Genomic DNA, 12,604 nt, shown 5'->3' on the forward strand with positions numbered 1-12,604 from the left:
AAGGTGGAAGGTGCTAAAGATAGAAGAGTGAATTAGCATGTGATGCTCTCTCCGTCCTTTCAAAAATTACATTTCTTTGAAGCAGTCTGAAAAGTTTGAACTGCTGTGGTGCGAGCGGTATTTGTTCTGCAAATAAAGTGTGAACCTCTCTCCAACCAGCCCTAGCCTGTATTTTAGAAATGGGTAGAGAAATGTGAATGTATTTTATTACACCTACAGTTCTATACTAGTGGAGACCCAAATTATATCCTACTGGGCTTGACAGCAGGTAATTGATAATTTACCTTAACAACTAAGATGTAACAAAAAAAGGGGGGTGTAAATGATCAGCACAAATGGATTCATTGATAAATTTTGTGTCGTCTGACTTTATTTTTAAACCATTAACTTTTTAATTATCTAATACGTAGCCATCTAGCTCTGAATGAGAATAGGTCTTTCACAGTGATCTTCCATCAGTTAATAAACAACAGTGATACTTCCAGATACTTAAACGTAGGCTCTGCTTGTTTGTACTTTGAAACATGCTGTGTCTGTGGAATTTTTATGTAAAAAAAGCTGTTGCGTACATGGTAGTATTTATAATGAAACCGGATCTTAGGAAATACTTCTAAAAATACCAGCCACTATGAAGTAAATCCTCGGAAAGTTACGGCTGGCACTGTTGGGGCCTTTTCTCTTCCCCCAGCCCATCTTTCATTAGCTGGGGCGGTGTGCCCGGGGTGCAGAGCCTCTCAGGTCCATCTTCCAAAAAACAGAGGACGGTGCAGGGGCAGCGGGAGCGGAGGGGGCAAGGGGATCTGCCGCACCAAGGGGAGAGCTGGAGGCGGTAGATAAGGGAACATTAGATTTTATGCTTGACATAATATTGTTTTTCCTTCAAAAACAACTGTTGAAAAAGATGATGTAGTTGGGATATAGAAATAGATGGCATTAAAAGACATGTTGATCCTTAAATACCATGTGCTAACCTCACTCCCTTAGGACCTTGGTTGAAACCAAGAAACACTGGAAAGGTTAAAATAAAACTTTTTAGGCTTGTGTTGTATGTTGCCAGACAACTATAAGTAGTCTGCAGTCTCTAGATTAATAAAATCACTTGCTTTGCATAATCATAAATGACACTTGTCTCTTAATAAGTTTATTTTAAAGGGTGAAGTGCAGTGTAATTTCTAGATTAAATTTTACCCTTGAATGTTTGTGCAGCTTGTTGTAGGGAAGCACAATGTGTATTCTGGGAAGAAATTTGGCCCTGTTATTATGAATTTGTCTTGTACAAAGCTGATACAGTAGTGACTTGAAGTTCCTATTGGAGCATCAAATTTAAAGTTTCTATTCCATCAAAACAGCTGGAATTTCTCATTGCCACAGGCAGAAAAGGGCAAGGTCAGGTGTGTTTTACTGCATGAGAATCAAAGTACAGCTGCTCAGACCAGGTGGCCCTTGTATAGTTTTCAAGGATGGAGGGGAGATGTTCTTATATACCGGTTTTACCTTAGAATGATGGGTGCCTGACCTTATTCTGTAGTTGATGGAGACACTCCTATACATTAACGTCCAGGAGGGTAGTGCCTCTTCTTTAATTAAAGCAATCAGAATAGAAATGCGGGCACTGATAGAAATTGAAGGATAATCTGTTGTGAAGTCTTACAGTTTACTTCGTTATGTTTAGGGACAAAAATACAGTATTAATGTCAGTCCTTTAATGCTTGTCTGCATCTAATCACTGCCTGTTCCTGTGTCTGTAATAGGAAACAAACAAGGAATGTAACAGAAATGAGGGGCTCTCACCATCCCGGTGGTCCCTGTGCCGGGCGGTGACTCGGGACTGGTGAGCCAAGAAATGCAGATTCCTGCAGGAGAGGGAGCTGATTTTCCCTCAGCCTCTGGGCACTTCATAAAAACCAGGCATGGGCTAATATTGCTTTTTCTTTTCCTTTATTTTTAACAAATGTTCCCAATATCCAGCCTCCTAACTCCATCGGTACCAAGATTTCTGAATTTTCAGAAATCAATATCAAACCACTTGGGTGGATTTAACAAATGCATAACACTGACTTGAAGTCCAGATGTGGTCGGCAGCTTTACATATATCCGATAATTCTTGTAGAAAATATTTTGTTGAGTCATAACACATACAAATAAAGAATGTAGCTGCTTTTTCTTAGCAAAATACTTGAACTTTTCAAGGTCTTTGGTTATTGAAAGTGCACGTAGTCTAATGGATAAGTACTTGTGCTCTGTCTTTTGATGTTGCTTGGTGACTGTGCTGCCAGGCGCTAATAAAGTTGCTCTAGCAAACAAAGTGGGATTACTGTGCTCTTACCTGGTGCTGTGTACAATTATGGGGGTCAGTCCAGGTACTTCTGCTGAGTAATAGTTGTCACTGGGCTTTTGGGTGACAAGGAGACATGCGAAGCAGGCGGAGCATTCACAGCCCTGCCAGCTCCGTCTAGGAGTTGTGTTGGGCACAGCAACTCAAGGCAGATGTGCAAAACACTTCTTACGTGGCTTAACCTGGAAGGCACGCTAATTTTTGCCCTGCATGCTGAGAGCTTTTCGTTCTGAGCTTTTAAATATCATTTTTGGTCTCATTCTTGAATAACCACAAGATGATGCCTTTTGTCTTTGGCAAAGCTATGGGTTATTTGTTTTTTCACCAAGAAAGGATTTATACCATCTCCTGGGGATTCACTCGTTTAAAAAAGGTTTCTGTTCATCTTATTGACAATTTTACTTGAGTAAATAGAAGGGGAAAAATTCCCAGCAGCAGTGCTGTGTGCTGGACATACAAACCAAGATTCATTTGTTATTTTCCACTCGATGACCAAGGATAAAAGGAGTTTGCAGGGGGTGGGAGGTGCAGACCGAGAGCTCTGGCTCTTTTGTGAGAATTGAATCCTTTTCGGCATATTCTAAGAGGTGCTGAGGAACCTGCAAAGTTACTGTCAAAAAAGGATGAAGTAAAAATGGGAAATGTCTTTTTTTGGACTTTACAATGGAGGAGAAGTTTAAAATAGAAGAATTTACTTTCCTTCCACTAGAAATAGGGCAGCGTCAGACTCCTTAATTTGTGTCCACAAGAAACTTCTGTTTAAGCAACCCTACAATTATTATAAGTGGTTTTTGAAGGTTGAAAGGTTGTGCTCCACAAAAAGCCATGAGGAAGCGGTGGTGGGATGATCCGTGTCCGTCCCCGAGGTGCGTTGGGTCGGCGTATGGGACCGCACAGCTCAGAATGGTCTCCTTAGCGCAGACCTGCCGCCTCCTGATGTTACTTACGTGTTATTTCAGAGCAACGTTATTCCTGTAATCACTCATTTTGCTGCTCACCTATCTTTTAACTGAATAGTGTACAGAAAGGCTGTGTGAAAGTAGTGTGTGCAAGACATAAAGAGGCTTATCTTTCTGCAAACCTGGATTTTGTGGAGTCCTGTCAGCCTGGACAGGATACTGCTTCAGTTTGAAAGCGGTGCAGATGCAGGGGTCTGTTCTGCCACGTGTGCCATTAAAGTTTTTCCCCAAAACTTGTTTGAATTCTCTCATTTTTCATCAATCTTGTTGAGGGGTGAGAGAAATGGGGATTTTCTGTTAGGGCTCTTGGGGCCAGGGTGTTGCAGGAGTATAGAAACTGGGGATACAGCACATTGGGAAGACAGTGCAGGACGGGACATAGTACTTGTTTTAGGCCTCCAGCAGATGAGTCGGCGTTTCCTAATTAAAAAGTCCTCTTGCACTTCAGAATGGGAGTGATATAAAAATGATACCATTAATAGCTGGTGCAAAAGCGTTTGGTTTGCTGCCTACCGCCGTGCTCCCTGGGGAGAAGGAAAGGCTGTCAGAGCTGCTCCTGTGGCTCCCGTGTTTCACACCAGAATAAAAGCTGTGAATCCCCAAAGGAAACAAAGAGCAATGCGATTTTAAAAAGTTCCAATGCTTTAAAAAAAAGCGCAACACAGCGTAACAAATCTGTATTTCATTAAAGTCTCTTTATTTCAACACAGAAGCATCTTGTGAAGGTGGCGTTGATTTTTCCTTGTTTCTTCAGGGTGCGTCTCTACGGGTCGCCCAGTGTGTTAATGTAGCTGGAGCTCATAAATACATCAAGGGTTCCAGTCTGCCCTCAGCATCCCATCTCCTGCTTTTCTTTGTCCTCCCTGACAGGCAGCCTGTTGCTTCTGGGCCACATTTCACCCTCTGCCCTTGCGGTGTGTGTGCTGCCTGAGTGAAACTGGCTGGGGTGTGAGCGTGGTTGGGTCCCGCCTGGAAGGGACAACTAAGGCTGGGGGCGCCTGGTGAAAACCAGGTTCTCCGTGGTTTATTATTCCCTTATTCAGCATCAGCATATCATAGCAGAGTGTACTTTGAGAAATAAATATTAAAATAGAATACATTTATTAGCCTATTAGTTTTGTAAGTGTGGTATTTTACCCTTAATTTACCAAATCCTGATTTAGAGTCTTCAGTACCTAAGTCAATAATATATGTATGTACTTAAGGCAACAGTGTACCTTGAAATAAGAGGGTGAATCTGCATGTCCAAACTAGAACACAGGAAAACGACTTTGTCCACTGGTACCTAAATTTTGGCCCTAGTGGAGGTGAAAAATAAAAAAAAATAAAACCACTAATGTTTAAAAAGTTAAAGTACATGATTTGGGGATGTTGAATTATATTTCTGCAACATTATATGCTGTGACAATGCAATTAGTTTAGGCAGGCAAAGTACAAACTGGAATGCTATAGTAGTATATGAAGAATATATTCCTACTATGCTAAAATAGTTTCTTAAGTGATTTTTTTTTCTGCTTCCCTATAGATTAAAGCAAAAAATTATGACAAAGTGGAAAAGGTGAGTCCTATCAATATATGTAATATATCTCTATAGCAAAACAAAAGTGTCTTGTGATTAGGCTGAAGCAGCTTGAGAAGAACTAGACCTGTCATTGAATGCACGAATCAAAAACACAGATAAGAAGTATCACGAAAGTCAAATTGTTGTTGCTGCCAAGCCTGTATCTGTTAAGTGTGCAGAGGAATTTCTCTGCTTTATTCTCTTCAGTTCCCTTGTGTAGCATGGAGATGCTTTAGTCAGAAGAATGAGCAGTTTAATTTACTCTTTCTTACACATCTCAGTCATAATCACAAAGATTATTTTAATTCATACTGTATAGCTTTAAAAGTAGAAACCTGATTTCCTTATCTGGAATCCTGATCACGTCTTCTTGATGTATTAAACAGTTATTTCAGCGATGCCTTATGAAGGTTTTACACATTGATTTGTGGAAATGTTACCTTTCCTATGTACGAGAAACCAAGGGGAAGCTACCTAGTTACAAGTAAGTTACCAGAGTTGCTCTGAATTATTATCATTTCACAGTGAATCTCTTCTTGATTTTTGACCAAGGGGTGGGGAGGAACATGGGTTGGCAAACCTGCCTGGGGATCTTGTAGCAGAGTGTGTGCGGGGGGATTGTTACAATATATAATCTGCATTTAAAAAACATTGGCATTTCTTTAATTGAGCGTGCTGGGTAAAATTGCTTCCTCAGTCTGGATCCATATGACGAGGTGAAACAAGAATGGGGGAGTAGCTGGTGAATCCAGGCTGGTTCCCCACAGAGGAGACGGGTGCTCGAGTGGGTCTGAAACTCATGTCTTCCTCCATCGGGACCCCCTGCTGTCGTCCCCTTAGTGCCCTGTTAGTCTCCACAAAATTCAGCACGGATTCCAGCTGAGGTCCTATATTTGACCAGCAATAGTAAATAGCTCAGTAACCAGAGAAAGTTTTGGAATGTCTAAGAAGGCATAAAAAATCAGGGTGTCAAAATGTTGGGGTGTCTTAATCTTCATCCCTTTTCAGTTGCTACGTTTTGCTTGTTTATAATCCTGTAGACTGAGAGGCTTCCAAAAATATCAGTACCTTTCAACGTCTATAAAATGTTTCTTTCCCAACCCACCATAATGTCTTTGTACTACAACTGGCACGATAACAAATGCATTGAGACTCAAAAATACAGTTATTTATTTTTACAAGACCGTTTTGAAACAATCAAAAAAATATCAGTGATCCCCCATCATTTTATCTGATTTAACTTTCCTCTATTTTTCCTGTTAATATAGTGAAGGAGGTAGTGAGGTACTGAAAGATGTTTGAGTAAAGGAGACTGGGAGGGAAGTGGGAGATAGAAAAAGCCATTTTCATTGAAACTTGACCAAGGAAATATTCTGTGAACATGTTAAATTTGAGGAAAAACACTTTGAATCGGGGGGGATGAGAAATCATGTGAAAGATTTTGAGCAGTTTCCACACAGGGGAGCTACTCCTGATTGCCCCAACCTTTTGGTGGTCCTGGAGAATTACAACATCCAAAAACCAACCAAACAAAAAAACCCCGATGCGTAACATCTGTCAGTTAAGAACGTATAGAGAGCAGTTGGTTTTTAGCTTCTCCAATTCACATAGTATATGTGGATTTCCACTTAAGGGGGTGGGGAGGCTCAAGAATTGTTAGTATGCTAGATTGCCACCAACAGACTTAAATAATGTTCTTAAATAACCATGCAAAAAACCTAAATGCAGAATTTAAAGCTGTCTGAATGCCACTTTTTATGCTCAGCTGTTGAATGATACTTTTTATGTCTCAATGTTTGGTTAGAATTTGCTGCACAAAAAAAATACTCTTAAATAAAGCATTTTTAAAATACTAAAGAGTTGCTCTATGGTCTTTGTGGTTTATTTTTTCCTCAGAGAAAAAATGGCTCAGGCATATGATTTTGCTCTGGATAAGATTGGCATGGAAATCATGTCATACCAGGTATGTTTTTTTTATCAAAACACGTTTTATTTCTAACTTTATAACAAGTGCAACTAAACATTGGTTTCATTATCTGTAATATTTTTTCTCACATAGATCTGGGTGGATTACATCAATTTTTTGAAGGGCGTGTAAGTACCTTAAAAGAATTCTTTTAAGCTCAGTTAATGTAATGTTGATGTTCATACCAGTTCTGATCTGTAATAGCTGATGTTCATCTCTCTCCCCACTATTTAGAGAAGCAGTAGGATCTTATGCAGAGAACCAGAGGATAACAGCTGTCCGTAGGGTTTACCAGCGTGGTTGTGTGAATCCAATGATAAACATAGAACAGCTCTGGAGGGATTATAACAAATACGAAGAGGTAATCAAGAATATGACATTTGTTTGTGATATTAAGAAAGAAATAATAATCACAGAATCAAGTATGGTGCCCCAACTGTAACCACTAAATAATTATGTATGAAAGAGATGGCTGGCAGTATAAACACGTTTTTTGTGTACAGTGTGTACCAAGACCTGTGGCAAAACTGTACAGGTACCTGAGCAATTTTTTTGATTTATTTTAAAGACTTTCTATAGGATACATTCAACTGACCCATTTCCCAGTGGCATTGCTAGTGAATTAGAAATCACTGTCATCAGTGATGGAGAATATATCTAATGGAAGCTGGAGCAGATCAGCTGGCAATGAGGGCTCGCTTCCCCAAGGAGGCACTCCCTTCTTTTCAGTTAGAGTTGAACGGGGTGAAATGGCATTCAGCAATGATGGCTGGGGCTTCCTTCACCGTATTAACTTACATGGTCTCAAGTACATGTAAAATGCTCCTCACCATCCTTCACCTGAAGCCATTTCAGCATCAGTTCAGGTGAGTCGGCTACCACATTTCTTCCCCAAGCATAACCTCAGCTCATTGACCTTGCAGGCTAATTTGTAGCTGCACCTTTATAGTGGTTTTGTAAACACGTTTAGTAACAGGTTGTTAACCCCCGTGAGAATGCAGAGCAGAGGGTGGGTGCCCCTGTGCCCAGCCCCATCGAGCAGAGACGCGGGTTCAGCCCTCCCGTGTCCTGTGCATTGCGCCCGGGGTCGCGGTGCCGACGTGCTGCCCGTCAGCTGTGTGCTGAGCAGGACGGAAGGGACGGTTTCTCTTTAATTATGCAAGTTGTAGGATTGATGACCTGACACTAATAGGACCACTGTGTTTAGCCAGCGGGAGAACCTCCTGGCACCCAGAGCACAAGTGTGTCGGTGTTCAGGGGCACCGCAGATGGCTGCTGACCCCCGGGAGGATGCCCAGCGACCTGTCTTCTCCTCCCTAGGAAACCCCCCAGTACAACTTCCCTGTAAACCCCCTCTTCTCCTCCCACGTGACAGCTGTCACTGCTGGTTCCTTCTCCTTTCATTAATAGGTAGGGAGACTGTCAAAACAAGAGCTGAAACCTGTCCTGCGTTTGTTTTGCATCTTCTTCTAGTTGAGGCAGCTCTGGCTGACGTCTGTAACACAGACCAGGTGCAGCTCGGGCTGTTCAGAGCCGCTGGAAGCCGAGGGCTGGCCCTCTGCTCGGACATGGGTTTCTGCATGTCCTGTTGTGGCCAGGTTGGCCTTGAGCGCTGGGGCTGTTGCTTGTGGGTGTCCTGGCACAGGGGAGGACGTGCTGCTCACCGGAAGGGCTCTTTGAGGGGGAAATTACTCCCCACATCAGCAGCCAAACAGCAGAGAGATCATGTGCAGGTTTCGATACGAAAATTTACTGGCTATTTGCTGCGATTAGAATACTCCCAAGCTTCCCTTTAGCTCAGTCAGTAGTCACTGGGTAGCAATATCTGTCTGTCAGTCACCACTATCTTTAATTCAACACATAAACAAGAGCAGTAGCACCCATAGCGAGATGGAGAAGTGACAATCTGGCTCCCAAGGCTGCACAGCGCAAGGCTGGGAGTGCGTCCTGGGAGAACGTTGCTGCGTCCTCAGCCTGGTCCTGGGTTCAATGGGGCGTTGCCGGTTTGGAGTGCTACCTGGCCTGGATCACTATCCCAGAGAGCACTCTGCAAGAGTCCAGATGGCACCTCGCTTCTGTGGTGAGGTGACACCCACCTCAGGTGCCCGTTTGGAATGGGACTGAAAGCTGTCTTTACCTTCCCCAAAGTCCTGGCAAGCTACGCCAGCAAAATCCACCCAGACACGGCTGAACAAAACAGGCAGTTGCTTGTCCTGCCGTAAGAGCAGTTCTTCGAGATTCTGGTCCTGCCTGGGATCCCATGAGCTGCTGATGCTGAGGTGTGGGTTGTACCTGGGGGCCTGGCTGCCCCAAATCCTCTTGCTCAGCAGCACGGCAGAGCCCTTGGTGTGTGCGTGGTCCTGGATGGGTGTCAGCCTGCAATGACAGGTCCCCAGGCTCAGCTGACAGAGGTTTGCACGTGGCAGGGTGGGCGTTGAAGATAAGCTCTTTTAAAAGCAGTCAGTTACTTCAGGAGCAGAGAAGGCAGAGATTTGGGGTCCACCTCTTACTGCTTGTCAAAGAAAACCGAATTCCTCGTGTGGTGTCTTGGTGTTTGCTGGTGAGCAGCGAGACAGGGAGCTGTGACTGACCAGCCTTTAAAAGGAAAGATGTCAGTCACAAATGCATTCTTTCCACTTTCTCCCCCAGCAGCTTTATGTTAAACTCATTGTATTTTTGAGAGCTGTGATTAAAAGTATACTGAGATGCTTTAGGTCAGCTGGTTTTCATTAGTGAGTTTATTCTCTGTACGTTTTGAGATTAGTAGTGTTGTAAAATAGCTTTGCCCTTCTAGCTCACTTTTGCATCCCCTTGCAATATCCTTTCTGTATGAAATAAGATTCAGTAATTCCAAAGTGAAATTGCATGTTCTCAGTTCTTTTTTTCACCCTCTCCAGGGAATCAATATTCACTTAGCTAAGAAGATGATTGAAGACAGGAGTAGAGATTATATGAATGCACGACGTGTGGCAAAGGTACAAACCTCCCCTGACTTTCCTTTGCTCTGTTTAATTCTACAAACTACCATTAAACTTTGTTCTGATTTTCAAATAAAAGTGTGTTAGACTAATAAGGTTGGTACACCAAAATATTTGTATCGGTTTTATAAAGCACAACCTAAAGTAAGTGTTTAATGTGTTTAAATCGGCTGTTCTAAATATTGCTTCTGTTCCAGGAGTATGAGACAGTGATGAAAGGTCTGGACCGCAATGCTCCCTCTGTGCCCCCCCAAAATACCCCGCAGGAGGCTCAGCAGGTAGACATGTGGAAGAAATACATCCAGTGGGAAAAGAGCAATCCTCTGCGTACAGAGGATCAAACCCTCATAACAAAAAGAGGTAATTAGACACAGTGCTAGGACGTGTACATTTGTATTTCTTAGCACCATTAATGATCTCCAGCGGAAGTGATGATGTGATTTAGCGTTCAGGGATCACGCTGAGGCAGAAGTTGATCAAGTTTCTTGAATTGTGTGGGTGGGTTTTTTTTATACTACTCTTTAGTTTTTGTTCAAGCCAAGCTGTCAGTAATCCATGGATTTGGGGGTGCAGTGCTATAGTCGTGTGCCACTGAACAGTCCTTGGAGCTCAGGAAATGGATCTGATTTCATGGCTGATGTTCTTGAGTGAGATCTGCACCTTCCTCTGTGGGAGAGGCAGATTTTAGCTGCTAGTTGTGATCCATAAAGTTCCTGGCAATATAAAAGATCTGCGGTTGGGATTGTTGTATTCACAGCCAATTAGTGTTAATGTTGGCTGATTTATTTGCTGGGTTTTGTATTTCATACTTCCATTGTGCAAGATGGTACCATTTCTGCACTAATATACATGGAATATTTCTTATGTTGCTGATGTTTGGTTTTTCCCCCCCCAGTTATGTTTGCCTATGAGCAATGCCTTTTGGTTCTGGGACATCACCCAGACATCTGGTATGAAGCTGCACAGTACCTCGAGCAATCGAGTAAACTGCTCGCTGAAAAAGGGGTAAGCAGGTCACCATTGGTTTTCTTTCATATTTCATCGCTTGGACCTGGTGTACTGTTAAATACTGAAGAACCAAGGGGATGGTGGTGAAAAATATTAAACACCATAAGTTGTGTCATGTTCAGAATTTTAAAATTGGGGCTATTTTAAGAAGTAAAAATATTTGCATTTAAGATAAGAATTATGAAAAACTATTGCATTGTTGGCCAGTTTTAGGTCTGGGTGGGATTCTTTTGGCCTTTGTGATTCCTTAAGTACTGGGGAGATGATTGTCTCTTTATCGGAGCACTGCATGGAAGTTCACTGGGACCTCTCACACAGAGAAGATATTCCATACACTGGCATTCGTTGTCACAGATGTTGAACAATTATATTATCATACTTATTTTATAACAGGACATGAACAATGCTAAACTTTTCAGTGATGAGGCTGCTAATATTTATGAAAGAGCGATCAGCACTTTATTAAAGAAGAATATGCTTCTTTATTTTGCATATGCAGATTATGAAGAGGTGAGCAAAAATAGCGATGTACTGACGTTAAAACCTAAAGACATCTCTCATTAATAATGTCATTTGTTTGAAACATAGTGAATACACAGAATTCTATAGAATTAATTGAGTCTTCTAGTCCTAACCTCATTCAGTGTTTCTGAGACTGAGCTGACAAAGTGGAGAGGAAAAGCCCGTAGTAGGAGTTACAAAGCTTCTGAAAAATCTACTGTCTTTCCACTTAAATATTGACTATATTTTTCAAATTACTATGAAGCTGAAAGGCTGATAGATTTACATTTACTGGAGCATCAGCTTTGTCACTTTTACTTACCGTAACATGGAAGAGTCTTTGCAGGGAGATCCTGAGGACAACAGCAAAAAATCCCTTTGCCCTTAAAGAAAAGTAAAAGCTTTCCTGGGCTTTCAGTGCATCCTTTTGTATCTCAAGCATATGGGCTACTTAGGGTTTTTAAGGTTGCACAATATAACTTGCAGCTGGCAGGGAACAGAATGGATAATTTGGAAGGTGTAGGCTGGGGAGTGAAGAAGGTGGTTTTCCTACCTGTCTGTGCGTTACTTATAGACAGAGGTAAAGGAAAGTCTTCCCGAACACCTACAATGGTGCTGCTGCTGCAGTATTACTAAATTAGAAGACTCCAGAGCTCTTGAAAAGCATGTGTGTAAGCACCAGTGAGAAATTAATGTGGGAAGAAATGACTGCACAAGACAAAATGTGCATCTGAGTAAAAGAACTGCTCCACTAGGGAAAAAAGGAAACCATTTGTTTTTCTTTTCTTCAGGTTGATTTTTGCATTCTCGTAGGTGATTTGTAATAGTATTACCAAGCGGTCTGTATCTCCTTTTTATTTACTTAGAGTCGGATGAAGTATGAGAAAGTACACAGCATATATAACCGCCTCCTGGCTATTGAAGACATTGATCCCACTCTGGTAAGATGGTCCCTAGTCCTGAGCTTTTCCACGTTTGCGTGGACAGTCACCTGAGGACACTCAGAGAATGGGGAGGTGCTGAGGCAGTGGAGTACTGAGATGACAAAATTAGATTAAAATTTCAGCAAGGTTAATAATTATCGCCTTTAAACCACTTAGATACACTGAGTCGTGCACTTTTCTGCTCTCTCTCTTTTGGAAAATCTATTGAAACAACACATGAAGACATAAGATATTAAAGATCTCATGACACAGCTCATAAGTGTTGGTGGATGTTTTGTTGGCTCAACTGAAACTTCACTTTGCCTCACCTTAACTGATTAAAAGCACATTACTTTTGCCCATTGGTCTCCCT

General features: G+C 42.0%; 1 protein-coding gene across 2 annotated transcripts in view; it reads left to right on the forward strand.

Annotated features, from left to right (window-relative positions):
- Window positions 1–12,604, forward strand: part of CSTF3 (cleavage stimulation factor subunit 3) — a 49,295-nt gene that overhangs the window by 28,286 nt on the left and 8,405 nt on the right. The window contains exons 4-13 of one of the 2 annotated variants that reach the window (XM_065065366.1): window positions 4,820–4,852; window positions 5,242–5,339; window positions 6,752–6,818; window positions 6,915–6,949; window positions 7,056–7,182; window positions 9,719–9,796; window positions 9,997–10,159; window positions 10,695–10,804; window positions 11,201–11,317; window positions 12,175–12,249. In XM_065065366.1, coding sequence (XP_064921438.1) covers window positions 4,820–4,852; window positions 5,242–5,339; window positions 6,752–6,818; window positions 6,915–6,949; window positions 7,056–7,182; window positions 9,719–9,796; window positions 9,997–10,159; window positions 10,695–10,804; window positions 11,201–11,317; window positions 12,175–12,249 — 903 coding nt within the window. The remainder of the gene's footprint in view (window positions 1–4,819; window positions 4,853–5,241; window positions 5,340–6,751; window positions 6,819–6,914; window positions 6,950–7,055; window positions 7,183–9,718; window positions 9,797–9,996; window positions 10,160–10,694; window positions 10,805–11,200; window positions 11,318–12,174; window positions 12,250–12,604) is intronic. The other variant, XM_065065367.1, reaches the window with a different exon arrangement.

This window comes from Columba livia, chromosome 5 (genome assembly GCF_036013475.1).
Source record: "Columba livia isolate bColLiv1 breed racing homer chromosome 5, bColLiv1.pat.W.v2, whole genome shotgun sequence".
In the NCBI taxonomy this organism is placed as follows: domain Eukaryota; kingdom Metazoa; phylum Chordata; class Aves; order Columbiformes; family Columbidae; genus Columba; species Columba livia.